The following is a 16,674-nucleotide window of genomic DNA, read 5'->3' as shown; positions in this document are numbered from 1 at the left end:
GTTCCAAGCTCATGAAAAAGTGTTTGATTTTCATCTTAAATATAAATAATAATTTTTATTTATAGATTGTGTTACGTGATGTTAAAAATAATTAAATCATATTCATATTCTAATAATTATTAAAAATATTTTAAATTAATTTTAGTGCAACTTAAAATTTAAAAACAATCATAAAAAAAATTGTTTCACCCAAACTATACCGTCAAGTTTGTTTAAATTATTTATTTTCATTTTTAAAATTTTTAATTTTGTGTGAAATTAAAGGTTTAATATCAAGATATAAAATTTAGTTTTTAAAATATTAAATATACTAGAAATTTAATTTCTATTTGATTAGATAGTTTATAATCTTATTTTTTATTAACTGTAAATGAAATTGTAATTTAACCCATAGTTAAATAATTTTCCCCAACTTCACTTCAAAAGCGTTGATCTGTTGATCGTTTACTTTATCCTTTAACTTCCTTGCTCCCCCGCGCCAAATGTTCGTGGCTCTTTGTCGATGGAGATTTCAGCCACCCTAAGCATTCACGGACGCTCTCCGACTCCTAAACAAGCCATCAATGTCTCAAAGGACTGGAACTTGATTATAAAGCACCAAACCAAGCTTAAGAATGACCATGCCATTCTTTCTACATATACCCAGATGGAGTCTCTTGGTATTGCACCCGATTCTGCTACAATGCCTCTTGTTTTAAAAGCTTGCGGGAGGCTCAACGCCATTGAAAAAGGGGCACGAATTCATTCTTGTATTAGGGATTCGGATTTGATCAGAGATGTTCGGGTTGGGACTGCCTTGGTCGATTTCTATAGTAAATGTGGTCTTGTTAGAGAGGCCAGTAAAGTGTTCGATGAAATGCCTGAAAGAGATTTGGTGTCGTGGAATGCATTGATTTCGGGATATGTGGGCTGTTCGTGCTATAAAGAAGCAGTGTTGTTGTTTATGGAGATGCAAAAGGCAGGCCTCACACCCAATTCTCGTACTGTAGTGCCTCTGCTTTTGGCTTGTGCTGAGATGTTGGAACTGCGATTAGGACATGAGATTCATGGTTATTGTTTGAGAAATGGGTTGTTTGATATGGATGCACATGTTGGTACTGCTTTGATAGGATTTTATATGAGATTTGATGCAGCAGTTTCTCACCGAGTTTTTAGCTTGATGGAGATGAGAAATGTAGTGAGTTGGAATGCAATGATAACCGGATATCTCAATATTGGAGATTACCCAAAAGCTTTGAAGCTTTTTAGTAGTATGCTCACTGAGGGTATAAAGTTTGATGCTGTTACAATGCTGCTGGTAATTCAAGCCTGTGCAGAATCTGAGTCTCTCCAATTAGGCATGCAACTGCATCAGTTGGCTATCAAGTTCAATTTCATTGATGACTTGTTCGTATTAAATGCACTGTTGAATATGTATAGTGATAATGGACGTCTGGAGTCATCATGTGCGTTGTTTAATGCCGTTCCCACCTCTGATGCCGCCTTATGGAATTCTATGATATCTGCATACATTGCCTTCGGATTTCATGCTGAAGCTATAGCTTTGTATATTAAAATGCGTTTGGAAGGCTTAAAAGAAGACAAAAGAACCGTTGCGATTATGTTGTCTTTATGCGAAGATCTAAATGATGGTTCTATTTGGGGTAGAGGCTTACATGCTCATGCCATGAAAAGTGGAATGGAACTAGATGTATTTCTGGGCAATGCATTGTTAAGCATGTATGTTGAGCACAATCAAATTGATGCTGCACAGAAACTTTTTGATAAGACGAGAGGTTTGGACGTCATCTCCTGGAACACAATGATATTAGCACTTGCTCAGAGTAAGTTTCGAGCCAAAGCATTTGAACTCTTTATGACGATGTGTGAATCAGAAATCAAGTTCAATTCATACACAATGATATCTCTCCTTGCATTATGTAAAGATGGAAGTGATTTAGTGTTTGGGCGATCGATCCATGGTTTTGCAATAAAAAATGGTCTTGAAATAAATACTTCTTTGAACACTTCACTGACTGAAATGTACATAAACTCTAGTGATGAAGGATCGGCTACAAATCTGTTTATTAGATGTCCCGAAAGAGATTTAATTTCATGGAATTCCCTAATTTCGAGCTATATAAAGAATGACAATGCAGGAAAAGCTCTATTACTTTTTAACCATATGATTTCTGAGCTGGAGCCTAACTCCGTGACAATCATAAGTATTCTCACATCTTGTACCCAGCTTGCCCATCTACCACTAGGACAGTGCTTGCATGCTTACACAACTAGAAGGGGAGAATCTTTTGAATTGGATGCTTCTCTAGCAAATGCTTTTATAACTATGTATGCACGATGTGGTAAAATGCAATACGCAGAAAAGATTTTTAACACCCTGCAGGCAAGAAATATTGTCTCATGGAATGCCATGATAACAGGGTATGGCATGCACGGTCGTGGACACGATGCTACTCTAGCATTTGCACAGATGTTGGATGATGGTTTCAAGCCAAACAATATATCCTTTGTATCTGTTTTATCTGCCTGCAGCCATTCTGGTCTGACCAAGACTGGTTTGCAGCTTTTTAGTTCCATGGTGCGGGACTTTGGTATTGCTCCTCAACTTGCTCACTATGGTTGTATAATTGATCTGCTTGGTCGTGGGGGCCATTTTTCTGAAGCTATAGCTCTCATCAGCTCAATGCCCGTTGAGCCCGATGCATCAATTTGGAGAGCTTTGCTCAGTTCATGTCAGGTTAAAAGCAATAAAAAACTAGTCGAAACCATCTTTAGAAAGCTTGTTGAATTAGAACCAAGCAATCCAGGGAATTTTGTTTTGCTTTCAAATATCTACGCAGCAGCAGGTCTTTGGTCAGAGGTTTCACAGATAAGAAAGTGGCTTAGAGATAAAGGTCTAGTGAAGCCTCCAGGAACTAGCTGGATTGTAATCGGAAGTCAGGTCCACTATTTCACTGCAACTGACGTATCACACCCTCAATCAGATGAAATTTACGAAAATTTGAATTCTTTAACATCATTGATCCAAGATATGGGCTGAAATTTAGGATTTTTCTGTCATCCACCCAGACATGATTTTATGTGCGTGCATATATGTAGAAGAGGCTGTAAAGAAAATTCATATGTCGAGGTTCACGCCTTACATTATGCTCATGGTTTGCTCTGCTAATCCTAAAAGGAAGATATCTACTCGGCTAGCACCAGGAGAGTATTCCCATGTAACAGAGCCGTTACTATCCAAGTATCCTTTAACTGTTAGTACTTGTAAGCACATTTACTTTATCTTACAAAGATTCTGTTTTTTCAGGAATCCAGTCAACTGAAATTAGTTTCCCTTTGTGAGAGAATTGTTGAGTCGCAGATCGATATTCTCTGATCTTTCCCGAGATGTCTTACAAGAGCACCTGGTAGTGCATAAGGGCTGTACCTGTGGACTGTTCTTGCTGCATTCTTCGTTGCAATCTCCAACTGTCTAAGTTAGTCACTTGCCTGGTTCCACCAACAACAAGATCTAGATTCCTCCAAGAACCGAACCGGTATGTATACTATGTTTTTGTTGTCTCATTATCCTACCTTATTTCCGGGCATGTTGGTTTATCGTGTATAAACTAGCCATTCTACTTGCTGGTACAAATTATGATTTGATATATGACCGTCCATGTGAGATATGTATTCCTTAAGTTATTTCACTGAAAGAGTTCTAAATCAACAACCATGAACCAACACCCTTTACTAATGATTACCACCTTTAACACCTTAACGATGGTGGTGGATCCACAAAATTTCTCTTGAAGATAGTCAATGTAATGCCTGCATAATTTTGCTTTAGAAATTGAGAAATGACTGTCTTTCAAATGGAAGGGTGTTGACATGGAACATGAACTTTTTTACGGTATATGCCTAAACTTGTTGAGTTATACTGAAACCTTGTAAGTAATAGAAACATATTCAATAAGATCGATACTTTTAACATGTATAAGAGGTTGAAAGTATTTACAGTGACAATCTTTTAAATATTGGATATAAGAATTCTTCTTAGTTGATGAAAAATAATATGAATGAGAATTGACTACTAAGGACATGGCCAGATTGGTCGACGTAACTAAAGGAAAAGAAATTAGGAAAAAGAAATAATCTAGTAGCTCCTAGTCAGCCAATCTTCTAAAAGCTCTTGTCGTCTGAAGGCCATATTACAGTCTCCATTAGTCGCTCTCGCATCAACTCCAAGTTCTCGCCTGATATCTCTTTGTATATTTCAGCGTGATCACATCTCTAAGCAATAACACCAAATCATAAGGAATATGTGTTCTTATAATGGCTCCAACAAAGAAATTGTCTTCAAAATACTAATTTGTTCTAACCTTGACCCATTTGTTATAGAGATGAAGTCTTGTTATCATCACTCTCTCAGCCAAATCCTGTTTCTCCTGTTAATCGAACACACGCACATCAAATATCTTATTGTTCAATACTCAATTATTTCATATCCTTGAAGATATGATGTCTTAATCAAGTGAGCTAGGTTCAAGTTGACCGTATTTTGAAAATGGATGTAAAAAAAAAACTAGGAGATTTCTTTACTTCTACCTTTACAAGGGTTCGGATGAAACGCTTCCCATCCCTGGGCTTGTGATTTACAACAAAGCTGTTGGTGTAGAAAAAATGAAAGTCAAGATTAGGTTGGGAAATAGAATATGTTCTGAACACTATTGAGGATAATCTAAGCATTTATATTGGCAGTGTTGATGAATTAAGTTCGTAAAAACTCAAGTGAAAGGCTTCACTTACTTATAAAACCATCTGTATTGGGTAGGGTTCATCTCATAAAGCTGATTTAGAACTGTCTTCACAGCTTTGTATGTGAAATAGTTAAGTATTTGCTGCAAGTAGGAAGCCCCTGTTAAGCTTATAATAATGTTACTCTACTGAAGAAACAGAGGACAAGAAAGAACGATCATAAAATTTAAGCTAGAGAAAGAAGAAGACATCGTAGGAAGCTGAATCAAGTAAGCTGTCTTGTTTCCCACCCCCCCTTGAATGCAGAATGCAAGTCCCAAGAACACTCAACATTAAGGAAACAGAAGAGAACTGGAATTCATGAAATTAAGAAATTTTGCATTGAAGAAGAGAGTCATATCATGTCCATACCATTTTCACATCATCAAAACTCTCCTCGTACTGCCCTGCAAATTCATTGACAACAACAAGCCTCCGATTCCTCCGTTGGTTCCTCCAACGCCGGTGGCCGGTGGCCGAGAGCTGCCACTCGCTGTCGGAGTTGACAAACGAACTTCTCAAATCCACCAACCGAGACACGGCTAAATGACTCTTAGCCTTAGATCTCCTAGGCAAAACCAAATCCCCACGACTTCTGAGACTCGTATTGGTAACCGGCGATGAGTCCAAACACAAACATGGGCACGGCCGCGAGTCGATCACCGGCGCACCCACAGCAAACAAAGCTCCCACCATTCTAAAAAAAGACTCGAAGATCACAATCGTTGAGAGAAGCAGGATTTAGGAAGTGGTACTAAAGCAGTTGAAAATAGAAGCAATAGAATATAAGAAGTGGAAATGGGTGGGGAAAAGGCTTCGGCTTCGGAGAACATGGGATTGGGTCAAAGATTAACCGACCGTGAGAAACTGAAACTTTGAGTATTCAATTTGGAATTGTCCATGATTTTGTTGTTTTCTTTTTTCAAATTACGCATTCCAACTCCCAACTGCCAACTTAAACCAGACAGTCTTCTAAGGTCCTAAATCATCCCTGCAATATGTCCATTTTTCCTAATGAAATGAAAATTTGTACTTTCTTTTTTTCTTAGCTTAATGATTACATGATGAGAGACTTAAAATCGATGATGGTCCACTTGAATATAACTCCTCTAGGAGGTTAAATGTCCATATTTAGCGGTGGTTAAATGTTCATATCTTCTTGTATATTGTTGAATTAAAAAAAGTCATATTTGCTCGACTTAAAACCTAACCAAATTATACATATGCTTGACTAAAAAGTCGATTCTAGTTTTTACCCTCACACACGTTTGATTTTTAACTATTAAAAAAAACCTTTAGCATATATCAAAACGTTATAGTCAACATAATTATCTAAACCATCTCACCTACCAATAATAATTATAGTTATAAATGTTAGGTCCATATTATATTTATTTCAGGAATGTATCGTAATATATACTTAACATGGAAATCGATAAAAGAATTGAGAAAATAGTATTAATATAATTATTAGGCTTTATAAAATGTGGGGTATTTCATTTATTACATTCAAGTGTATTTTGGTAAGAGAAAAAGTTTGATATATTCCAAAAATCCTACCAATAATAATGAAGTATGACATAGAATCCACACCCATTGGGGTTTAAATCAAAGTGGATTTTGCAATTTGTTGAGCTTGTCTTCAAATTCATGGCCCAGCCCGGAACGAAATCGGGGGTAGGGATCCATTGCCACTGAGGCTTAACCGGAGGTTTCACTTCCTCACGCGTATTTACCTTCGGAATTTCGATTCAGCCTTCACAATCCAACTGAAGCTGCGCGGTCGTCAAGGACGAGAACTGGGTATTCCCTATCAGCGCGAACATGTTCTACCGGGGGTAACCTTCCCCTATCTCTATGCTCTAGTTTTTCTTCATTCTTTGTTTCTTTTCTCCGTTAATTCTCACAATTTGACGTCGATTTGGGGCTCTGGGTCCTCTCCTTTTTTTTTTTCATTTTTTTCTCTATCTATCTCCTGTTTGTGCGAGTCTGGTAGGATGATTAGTTGGCATGCTTATATGATTTAGAAGGTTGGGCCATTGAATTGTCATCATTTAGCTATGGGTGTTGGAAACTCTTGAGCTTTTAATGTCTGTTGCCTAATAATACATGAGAGTGTTTTAGAATGAGAAAAATACGCTTAAACTTTTTTACCTGGTGGGAGAGAGATTGGAAATTGAGGAAAGGACAAGAGGACCAAATTAGTTCAACCACCAAAGAAGGCTAAAATGGATCAGTGTGAATCAAAAAGGAAGGATGACTTTAAATACATAAGAAGTGTATTCCATCTAAGGGTATTGACAAAAAATTCAAGTGTTTATGTCGCTCTAAATCTGCCAAAAAGCTGCTAGAAACAGTTGAACCACAATGTTGGCTTCATTCTCAATTTTTGTCCCATGTCTAGTTTAGATATAATGTCAACAATATTAGGAGAAAGAGAGTAACAGCTGAATGAATGTATTAGGAACGGTTTCTAAATTTTTGTCCCATGTCTAGTTTAGATATAATGTCAACGTTGGAGGAGGCCTTTGACATGGTTGATCGCAATTTCTTGGATTTGGTCTTGGAGAAAAAAGGGCTTTGGCCAGAAGGAGGCAAGTGAATGTTCACTTGTAATGACACTACCACATTTTTTATTTTCTCAATGGAAAACCTCATAGTAGAATTGAAGCTTCAAGAGGACAAGTTTTTACCCTACCTTGGTCTCCCGATTCTGCCCACAAGATCCCTTAATACTGCGTGAAAATCAACTATAGAGACAGCTGACTGTCAGGATTGAAGATCCAATGGCCTGGAACCTTGTCTATTGTTCTCCTGGATGAGGAGGTCCTAAACTTTTTAGATATTTCCACATGTGAAACTCCAAATTAAACACATTTAAAAAGTTGCAGGTAAGATTTGTATTCCCTTTTGGTATTAGCAGTTGAGTTAGAAATTGAAGCATCTGGCTTTGTTTTTTCTTGTATATATCTTCTATGTGTTTTGAAAATAGTGAACCTTCCCCACGTTTTATGTATATGGGAAACTTGAAATTGCAGATCTATATTTTTATAGCCAAGAAAGAAGTAGGATGCGCATAGGAGCCATGTCCTCATTTTTAGCATAGAGAAATATTTTTCTTAGATATTCGAAACATTGATTTTTTGATTTCTTAGGATGGGGTATTGACAAGGTTTCCGTTTTTGTGAATTTCATATTTCTGTTTGGACTGAAGTCCATATGCTGATGGTGGTGATGGTCGAGAAATGGGTGCAAAGCGTCAAAGGATAGTTGATCAAGGATCTTCTTATTATGGGACCCCTCCGGGTTCTGGGTTTATGTATAATACAAGTCCCTATGCATGTGTTAGTCAGCCCCCACCATTTCCTGTTGTCAGACTACGGGGTCTTCCTTTTGATTGCATGGAAACTGATGTCGTCGAGTTCTTTCATGGTCTGGACGTAGTTGACGTTCTTTTTGTCCACAAGAATGGAAAATTCACAGGGGAAGGCTTTTGTGTTTTGGGTTATCCTCTGCAGATTGATTTTGCCCTTCAGAGGAACAGGCAAAACATGGGGCGGAGATACGTCGAGGTATTCAGGAGTAATCGACAGGAATACTACAAGGCCGTAGCAAATGAAGTTTTTGATGCATCGGGTGGGTCACCAAGAAGGACTGCACCCAGGTCAAAGTTAACCGACGAGGTGAAAGACTCCGCCGAACACACGGGTGTATTACGCTTGAGGGGTTTGCCATATTCCGCGGGCAAGGATGACATACTGGACTTCTTCAAAGGTTTTATCTTATCAGAAGACTCCATTCATTTAACACAGAATTCAGAGGGGAGACCAAGTGGGGAAGCATTTGTGGAATTCTCAAATGAGCAAGACTCGAAGGCAGCCATGTCCAAGGATAGAATGACCTTAGGTAGCCGTTACATAGAGTTGTTCCCATCATCTCATGAAGAATTGGACGAAGCAATCTCTAGAGGACGGTGACACCACCTATACTTTATTCACTGTTTTTCCTCAATTACTACGTTGTTTTACTTTAGAAAGTGTGAGATTTATGGAGGTAGAAGTGAATAGGAGGCAAGTGTGTGTTGTGTACTCTCCCGAACCATTGTTTGGCAGACGAGCAGGTCGTATCCCTCGACTGCTTGAATTTGTGAAAAGAATTGGTTTAGTAGTATATGGATTGACCATTTCTCTGGGCAGAGATGCTTAAATATCTCAAACTTATGCTTAAAATCTTCAATCCCTCTGTATCTCGATCAAAATTTACAGGTTAGATTCATATGTTGTGGGGTAATGCTGTAGTTGAGGTATAACCTTTGCCATTTTCGTCTTCAAATTAAAGTTGAGAGAAAGAGATTGAAAACTGTATCTGTAGGCAACAATTCATCATATATGCTCTTTCCAAGCTGAAACTTGACAGATTTTCTTTGGATAAAGTTGAAAAAGCCAGAAAATGGTTAAAGGAGAAGGACATGGGGAACGTGGATTAATATAAATTTTAATCAACGTTGTATTAAAAGAATAGCTCTTCCTGTTATCATTTCTATTATAATAATTTACTTCTTATTTGTTGTAAATACGGTAATTATATAATTATTAGGAATTTAAAGTATTGAAGAGCCTACATGATGATAGGCACACAACATATCTATATATTGCTATGATCATGAGAAGTTTCTATAATTATGCAAAACTTTAAAGCAACAAATTTCCCCTTTCAATTTTTAAAAATTCTCAAATAAACAGAGGAATCTTCATAAATAAGTAATTAGTACAACTCAACTCCACCATATGTGTATATATATATGATCTACATTTATGATTATAACCAAATATCACCAGAACAGATTCTATGGCTACAAAGTACAACATTTTTATTTGTTTGCTTCCATCTGCATTTTCTTTGATTATAGCGAGAGATAAATAAATATTAAAATAAATAAACCACATAGAGGGTGGCTTTGGGTTGTGAATTTGATTCCACCACGGGCAGAGGGCAGCCTGTGCCCTAATTTTAAGTCGTCAAATTAGCAGTGCAGTAATCCCAAGAAGACTGCCTAAAAATTTGAACTCCATCTCCCTCCTCTCTCTCTCTCTCTCTCTCTCTCCCTCTCACTGATTATTGCCTCGGGCAGCGGGCAGACTGCCCTGATTATCTCTGTTTATAATCAGCTCGAGATGTGCGCGAACACACTTGTGAAGGTGAACCCTCTCTCTCTCTCTCTCTCTCTCTCTCTCTCTCTCTCTCTAGGGTTTTGTGGGTTTTTGTAGTTCAACCCTTCTCTTTAATGGGCATCCTCCAAAATTCTCTCAAGTCCTTCTCCTTTTAGAACAAATCCCTTCTAAAGCTCTAGTCTTTGCAGAACCCCCATTTTCTGAACCCTCTTGCTTTACCCCCCAACAAAAAAGGTTCAATTTTGTTTCCAAACGTCGTTGTTTGTTGTTTGTTCCATTTGGCTTTTGCCTCTTCTTTTTCCCCCCCAGAGGCAAGTTCCTCTGCCCCTCTCAATCGACCCTTTTGAAAGTACCTCCTACAGAGTTCAAAACCCCCCTTCAAAATGGCCCCTTCTGGAGGCAAAATGGCCACGAGAACCAGAGCAAATTTACCCAACTTGAAGCTAAACAAGAAAATCAAGAAGACGAAGAAGCAGCAGCAGCAGCAGCAGCAAAAGCTGAAGCAGATTCCAGCGGTGATACCAAACGACGCCGTTCATTTCACCGACGACTGTTCTGACATCGACGGCGGCTGCAGCACTCCAAAAGCAGAGAGATTCAGAATCCCGGAGATTCTAACGTGTCCACCGGCGCCGAAGAAGCCAAGACCCGCATCGGATTGCTCATTACGACGATCGCCCATTGCCTTTTTTGCTCCTCCAGAATTAGAGCTCTTCTTCTGCGCCTTGCCGGTGCCTGACATTTCAGTCTGAGGCCAAAAGCTAACTAATCCTCGTGTGTTTATACAAATTTTACAGATATGAATCATCAAAAAATACCAAGTTCTTCTTTTTCTCGTCTCTTTTGTTAGATATTAGTTTGAATAAGTTTGCCCCTTTTGTGTGAGAATTTGAGCTTGGAGATGCAGATTTTCAAATTAGGTTTGCTCTGTAACATTATTATTATTTATATATATATATATATATATATTTTGGGAATTTGAGCTGTGTATTGTAGGGTTAGTTTGTCCTTGCCCCACAACTTCCCCTCGTGATAATTTCAACCAATGCCTCACTTTATTTCCAAGTGTGATGAAAAGGGTCAAGGTGGCTGCCATTTTCATGGTGCTCTGTTTCGAAAGCTCCACCCTTTCTTTATGGGTCTAGGGTTTATGGCAGTTATGGTATGGTGCATATTCGTAGAGAACGAGGTATGAGGATGATGAGAAAGTGAAACGGCGTCGTGTTAGGCAGCAGAAGGCTGCTGTGACGCAGGACTTGTGCTTCCCTTTCCTCCCTACATTCCACTTGTAGAGAACCCAACACTTCCCCAAATTTCTTACATTTTCCACGTGGACTTTCTGGAATTACCACAACGAATTTGAAAACCAAGATCCTTAAATACAAAATAAATAAGTAGTAAGCTAAAAAGTAGTTTTGTTTTTACCTTTTCAAATTTATCTTTTTACCTTTGGATTACAAACATATCAAATACTAGAAATAATAATAAAAACCCCTCTCCCCTCCCCCTTCTTCTCCCTCTTTTTACCATTTTGTTTGAGCTAATGTTGGATTATAGGGGTGACGTGAGACAACAGAATTATTTATTTTTCTATTTTTTATGATTCTCGTTAAATTAAATTCATATTGTTTAGAAGTAACTTAAAGTTTATAAGAAAATAAAATGAAAATGATTAGAAAATGATGAATTAGATTTGATAATTGAAAGAATTATAGTAATGAAGGGCGAGCGGGTAATGAATTATTATTATTTTTCATATGACTTTGTCCCAACTCAGAAAACTAACCTCATCCAAAACAACGTAAGAGAATCCAATGAACCAACTCGTGCGGCTTCCGAATCACTGTCTCAAAAATAAGGTTTTACCAAAAGGAATCTCATCATTTTTTTTTCTTTTTTCAAATTATTCATTTTTCTTCAATAAAAAAAAAAAAAAAAAAAAATATATATATTGATGAAACTATGGAAGCCCCACATGTGTTCTTGGCACAATCTTTTAGAATCTGCTGGAGCTTTAAGGAAATAAAAAAAAAAATATATGGGAAAGGACAGTTTTGGTTTGATGAAGAAGTTGTCTTTAAAATGATGTGTTTTTTTTTTTTTCCCTTTTTTTCATTTGTAAGTATTTAATTTAGCTTGCCCTTCCCTTTTATTTCCGTTATTATTTTAGTGTTTTCTTAAGCTTTTCTTTTAATATAAATTATAAGTAATATACAAAATAAAAAAGAAAAGTAGCACGACAATTTAATGGGCTTAAACCAGCTCAAAGTTTAAAATTTTAGAGGGTCATTATTTTTAAAACCGAGATATTTTCCACTACTAGCCAACATTTATACCTTTACATATTTTATAATGATACAATTAACACCAACTCAAAATGAACAACAATGTACAAATATTACTACACATTTTAAAAAATGAAGCTAGGCAGCTTCCTAGGGGCCAACCACATAAGATAATATAAAATAAAATAAAAATAAAAATAAAAACTCCTAAGAATATATGCACATGTGATTGCATTGGGAAATGCTTGTATTTAAGCTATCAAAGTGTAATATATAATATAATTAGAAGGATTAGACACTAATTATTGATTGAGTTAAGGAAACTGTGAGTTTTGAGTTTAATGTAGGGAGCTTTTTGTAATATTTCCATTAATAATAATGGAGACATTATAATTAGATTGGAGAGTGGGAATTAACCCACCCGGCCATGCCAACTCTTTCTTTAATCATGCCTTCTTTTTCAAAAGCTAAAACCTACGTTTTATAAATACTTTTATTATATTTTCTTATTTTATTTTTAAAAAACATCTTATGCAATTTTATATTTTTACTAAATATACATCATATTAAACTATTGAATACTCTTATTGTTTTTTGTTTTATCATTTAAAACTATAATTTTTTTACTTTAAATCTAAAACTTTGCATAAAAAAAAATGATATATTATTTATAATTCATTTCAATTTATAAATACCCTTTCACAATAATGTGATTTTTTATTGAATATAATAAAATGAAAACTAAAACAATTACCATCGGTAATTAGTAAAAATATAGCATACGGGGAATCTTATTAAACACTTGATCGAGCGGATGGATGAATTTTTTTTGTTTTGTTTCGAGGAAAATTTTGGATTAAGCTTGTCCTTTATACTTTGATGTTTCAAATTGGTCTAATGAATCAATCTAATCAATTTATATATATATATATATGATCATGTTCCAACTTTTGAGGAATCCGAGGATGTCCCAAAGGGTTATTTTTAGGAAAACAAATTTGGTTCTTCTTTTCCTTTCGAGTCAAAATATTTACAATTTTATTTGTTCAAATATAATTCTTAATTTATTTAAACATACAAATACAAAATAAAAAATCAAATATAATGGTAATACTTTAATGAGTTGAGGTACAAAGACTGGGTTGACAATCTCGTATTAACACGAGATGAAGTTCAAGTGAATTATGGTGAATGCCTATGTTCAAACGAAATCGACCCATTAGAAACATGAGTGGCAGCTTTTAGGGTTTGTAGAAAAATCTGTGGCAGCTTTCTGTGTAACTTTGTTTAGAGGATTTGCAGAAAGCAAAGCAATATGGGAGAGACCAACTCTTTGCTCCCCAAAGCTTTTGGTTGTGATACACTTATTTCTATTTGCTTTCCCTTCTTTCTTTCTTTTGACCATCTAAATCATTCCCTACTTCTCTTTTATCCTACATCCCACTTTCTCACTCCCATCCCATTTTCAACGTACTTAATTTACTTAAATCGCGATTATAATTAATTTACTTATTTACGAACTAAACGGTGAATAAACTCGTTCTCCTTTCTTTCTTTCTAACTTTCTTCCTTTGCTTCACCATATTCAAATTAAGGGACGTTTATTTCTTTAAGAAAAGGAAATAAAGAGAGACAATTGGAAAGTTGGGCCTGATAAAGCGTGAAAGCTATTGTTTGCGTACGGGCCTGGCCCATTTCGTACGTACGGGCCTGGCCCACATTCCATCTTCGCTCTCCTAGTCCACAATTCAGCGGGTCAACGATGAAGGAATAGCTACATCCATATGATTTATAAGAGAAATAGTGAAATTAGCATTAATCAATTACAACTCAAAGTTGGGCTTCAATAATTAGGCATCATCTTTGCTTGAACCCTTTGGGGGCTTCCTAGTGCACCCCAATCATGGTTTTTAGGTACACCAATGCAAGCTTATCCGAACCACACTAAACTTGAGCCACTTATATGCTGCCACGTGTCATGCAATCGATTCTTAACCCTATTTGTCCGTACACACCTACTTTTTTTTGTTTTCATGAACTTGGGTTATATGGAATCCATGACTAAGAGTTGGGTGGCATGTCAAATAATTTGTTGGGAGCCTACAGTGATATCATTACCTGAAGGTGATAGAAGAGATTTTTGGGAGATCAGGAACAAATCTTGAAAACAAAGATGCATTAAGAATACTTGGGATACGTGGCATGCGCTGCTGTCGCTACTTTAACGATACGGTCCCCACTTTTGCGCCAAGCGCTTCCCGGGCTTTGCACGTCAAGTGCGTGTCACGTACGTCAAAATATATTATCCCAATTTCCGCCTTTTATCCTGAAAAACGAATTTCCATAACCTTACCCACCCACGTCAACTGGGAACCTGCTTTAGCCGCTTCACTCGGCTCACAGGCATCGACTTAGATAGCCTAGTTCGAAACTGGAAGGGGAGGTTGCCGGTGGAAGACTAGCTCGAACTGAAGTCGGGTCCCGCAGTGAGTAAGGGAACTGTAGCCGTGTTAAATAAAAGCTCTGCCTTATTTAGTTAGGTTTGTAAAAAAACATATGAGTTCACGCGAATGGAGGAGCGTGATTCTAGGGGCCATTGTTTTGGCAGAGTGGCGGAGTCTTCGTCCACTTATTCTATTTGTGTATATTTGGTTTTTCTATTTTTGTAATTAGATTTATTATTTAAACCATTCAACGGATGTAAAATAAAAATATCGAGTCTTCAGCATTACCAGCGAATCTCTCTCTCTCTCTCCTTTTACTTCCGCTAATTTTTCCTTCGAAGAAACCTTCGGCCAATTTTTTTTCGTCGACATCCGATTTGCCAGAGTCAACAAGTGGTATCAGAGCCTGGTTGAAGCGATCGGTAGTATACCATCACAGAAGAGCCAACCTATCAACAATCAAGTTGAATAGCTCAAGTGGTTAGAGCGTCGATCTAATAACACACAGGTCTTAGGTTCGAGTAGAAGAAAATGCAAAGCACAAAAATAAATACATTGTGGGGCCCATCTCAAGCAGGCTCGCTCACTCCTCCATGCCGCCAAGTGCCGGCATCTCCATCACCACCACGAAGAGGCCGTGGCCGACATCGTGATGACGGGCGTCGAGTAGTTGTTGAGCGAGTGATCAGAGAGACAACGACCGCCGTCGTTCAGTACCCGATGTTGACAAGGTCCAACTACAACGAGTGGGCCTTGTTGATGCGTGTTAACCTACAGGCGCAAGGGTTATGGCACGCTGTCGAGCCAGAGGAAGGAGAAACAATCGAGTACCGGGAGGATCGGCTGGCGTTCGCCGCCATATTACGATCTGTGCCCCCAGAGATGCTGGCTTCTCTTTCCACCAAGCGCACCGCACAATCGGCCTGGGAGGGAATCAAATCCCGTCGGGTCGGTGTACAGCGAGTGCGGGAATCCAACATCGAGCAACTGCGAAAGGAGCTCTCGGAGATTCGCTTTAAGGACGGCGAATCCGTCGATGATTTTTCAATGCGGATCACGGGGCTCGCCAACAGCATCACCACCCTCGGTGGTGGCATCAGCGAGACAGAAATCGTGAAGAAGATGTTGCAGGTCGTCCCCGATCACCTCGAGCAAGTCGCGATTTCAATCGAGACATTGCTTGACGTGAACGACCTAACAGTGGAAGAGGTGACCGGAAGACTACGTAACGTCGAGCAGCGGAAGAAGAATATCACTTCAGCTGTTGACAAGGAGGGCCGTCTACTCCTCACGGAGGAGGAATGGCTTGCACGCCTAAAGCTCCGCGACAACACCGGCGAGAGCAACGGGTCCTCCTCCAGCCGCAAAGGCGGTAAGAAGCCATGGATGTCCCACGGGCGCACGCGCGGGAAAGATGAGAATCAAAAGAAGGAGTCGACCAATGGCAGGCCGATCCATTGCTCGAACTGTGGGAAGAGAGGACACCTGGGCAGAAATTGCTGGAGCAAGCTGAGGAATAAGGAGAAGGCCGAAAAGGCCCAGGCCCATGTGGCTCAATCCGAGGAGGACGAGCCAGCTCTCTTCATGGTAACCGCATGCGTCCCCAATTTCGATTCCAACTCCGACGACGATCTTGAACCCAAGAAAGAGCTCCAGTTGGGCGTAGCAAAGCTGGCACCAACTGGGGAGCCAATTCAACTGGAGGAGGAGCGAGTGTTCGCTCAGATCGGCGAAAGGGACGAGCAACACGAGCACCAGCAATGGATCCTTGACACAGGGGCAACAAACCATATGACCGGGGCTAGATCTGCGTTCTCCGAGCTCGACTCGGGGATCCGTGGGACGGTGAAATTCGGCGACGGCTCCGTCGTCGAGATCGAAGGGCGCGGCACCATCCTGTTCGTCAGTAAGGGAGGCGAGCATCGCAAGCTGACCGACGTCTACTTCATCCCGAGGCTCAAGGCTAACCTTGTGAGCCTGGGTCAGCTCGATGAGACA

At 38.7% G+C, this 16,674-nt stretch overlaps 4 protein-coding genes across 5 annotated transcripts; 3 read left to right on the top strand and 1 right to left on the bottom strand.

Annotated features, from left to right (window-relative positions):
• Positions 1-436: 436 nt before the first annotated feature.
• Positions 437-5,136, top strand: LOC111484372 (pentatricopeptide repeat-containing protein At1g08070, chloroplastic-like). 2 transcript variants are annotated; one of them, XM_023130928.1, is made up of 3 exons: positions 437-3,218; positions 3,308-3,536; positions 5,044-5,136. In XM_023130928.1, exon 1 carries the CDS (start codon positions 503-505, stop codon positions 3,038-3,040), a length of 2,538 nt encoding a protein of 845 aa, XP_022986696.1. In that variant the 5' UTR covers positions 437-502; the 3' UTR covers positions 3,041-3,218; positions 3,308-3,536; positions 5,044-5,136. The 2 variants fall into 2 exon arrangements, with proteins under 2 accessions (XP_022986696.1, XP_022986695.1); XM_023130927.1 differs by lacking the exon at positions 5,044-5,136 and having other exon boundaries at positions 3,308-3,856.
• On the bottom strand, positions 3,937-5,690 carry LOC111484377 (chaperonin-like RbcX protein 2, chloroplastic). Its single transcript, XM_023130941.1, has 5 exons — positions 5,149-5,690; positions 4,789-4,880; positions 4,588-4,645; positions 4,362-4,427; positions 3,937-4,272 (listed from the first exon to the last, which is right to left on the bottom strand). The coding sequence occupies exons 1-5, from the start codon at positions 5,470-5,472 to the stop codon at positions 4,162-4,164; spliced, it is 651 nt and encodes a 216-aa protein (XP_022986709.1). The 5' UTR covers positions 5,473-5,690; the 3' UTR covers positions 3,937-4,161.
• A 668-nt stretch (positions 5,691-6,358) lies between these two features.
• On the top strand, positions 6,359-8,983 carry LOC111484376 (heterogeneous nuclear ribonucleoprotein F-like). The gene is made up of 2 exons (XM_023130939.1): positions 6,359-6,614; positions 7,991-8,983. The coding sequence occupies exons 1-2, from the start codon at positions 6,601-6,603 to the stop codon at positions 8,751-8,753; spliced, it is 777 nt and encodes a 258-aa protein (XP_022986707.1). The 5' UTR covers positions 6,359-6,600; the 3' UTR covers positions 8,754-8,983.
• A 700-nt stretch (positions 8,984-9,683) lies between these two features.
• LOC111484378 (cyclin-dependent protein kinase inhibitor SMR13) lies at positions 9,684-10,896 on the top strand. Its single transcript, XM_023130942.1, has one exon. It carries the CDS (start codon positions 10,331-10,333, stop codon positions 10,697-10,699), a length of 369 nt encoding a protein of 122 aa, XP_022986710.1. The 5' UTR covers positions 9,684-10,330; the 3' UTR covers positions 10,700-10,896.
• Positions 10,897-16,674: the final 5,778 nt, after the last annotated feature.

The sequence above is a fragment of the Cucurbita maxima genome, unplaced genomic scaffold (assembly GCF_002738345.1).
Source record: "Cucurbita maxima cultivar Rimu unplaced genomic scaffold, Cmax_1.0 Cma_Scf00009, whole genome shotgun sequence".
Taxonomy (NCBI): Eukaryota; Viridiplantae; Streptophyta; class Magnoliopsida; order Cucurbitales; family Cucurbitaceae; genus Cucurbita; species Cucurbita maxima.
This window is presented reverse-complemented; position numbering and strand designations above follow the sequence as displayed.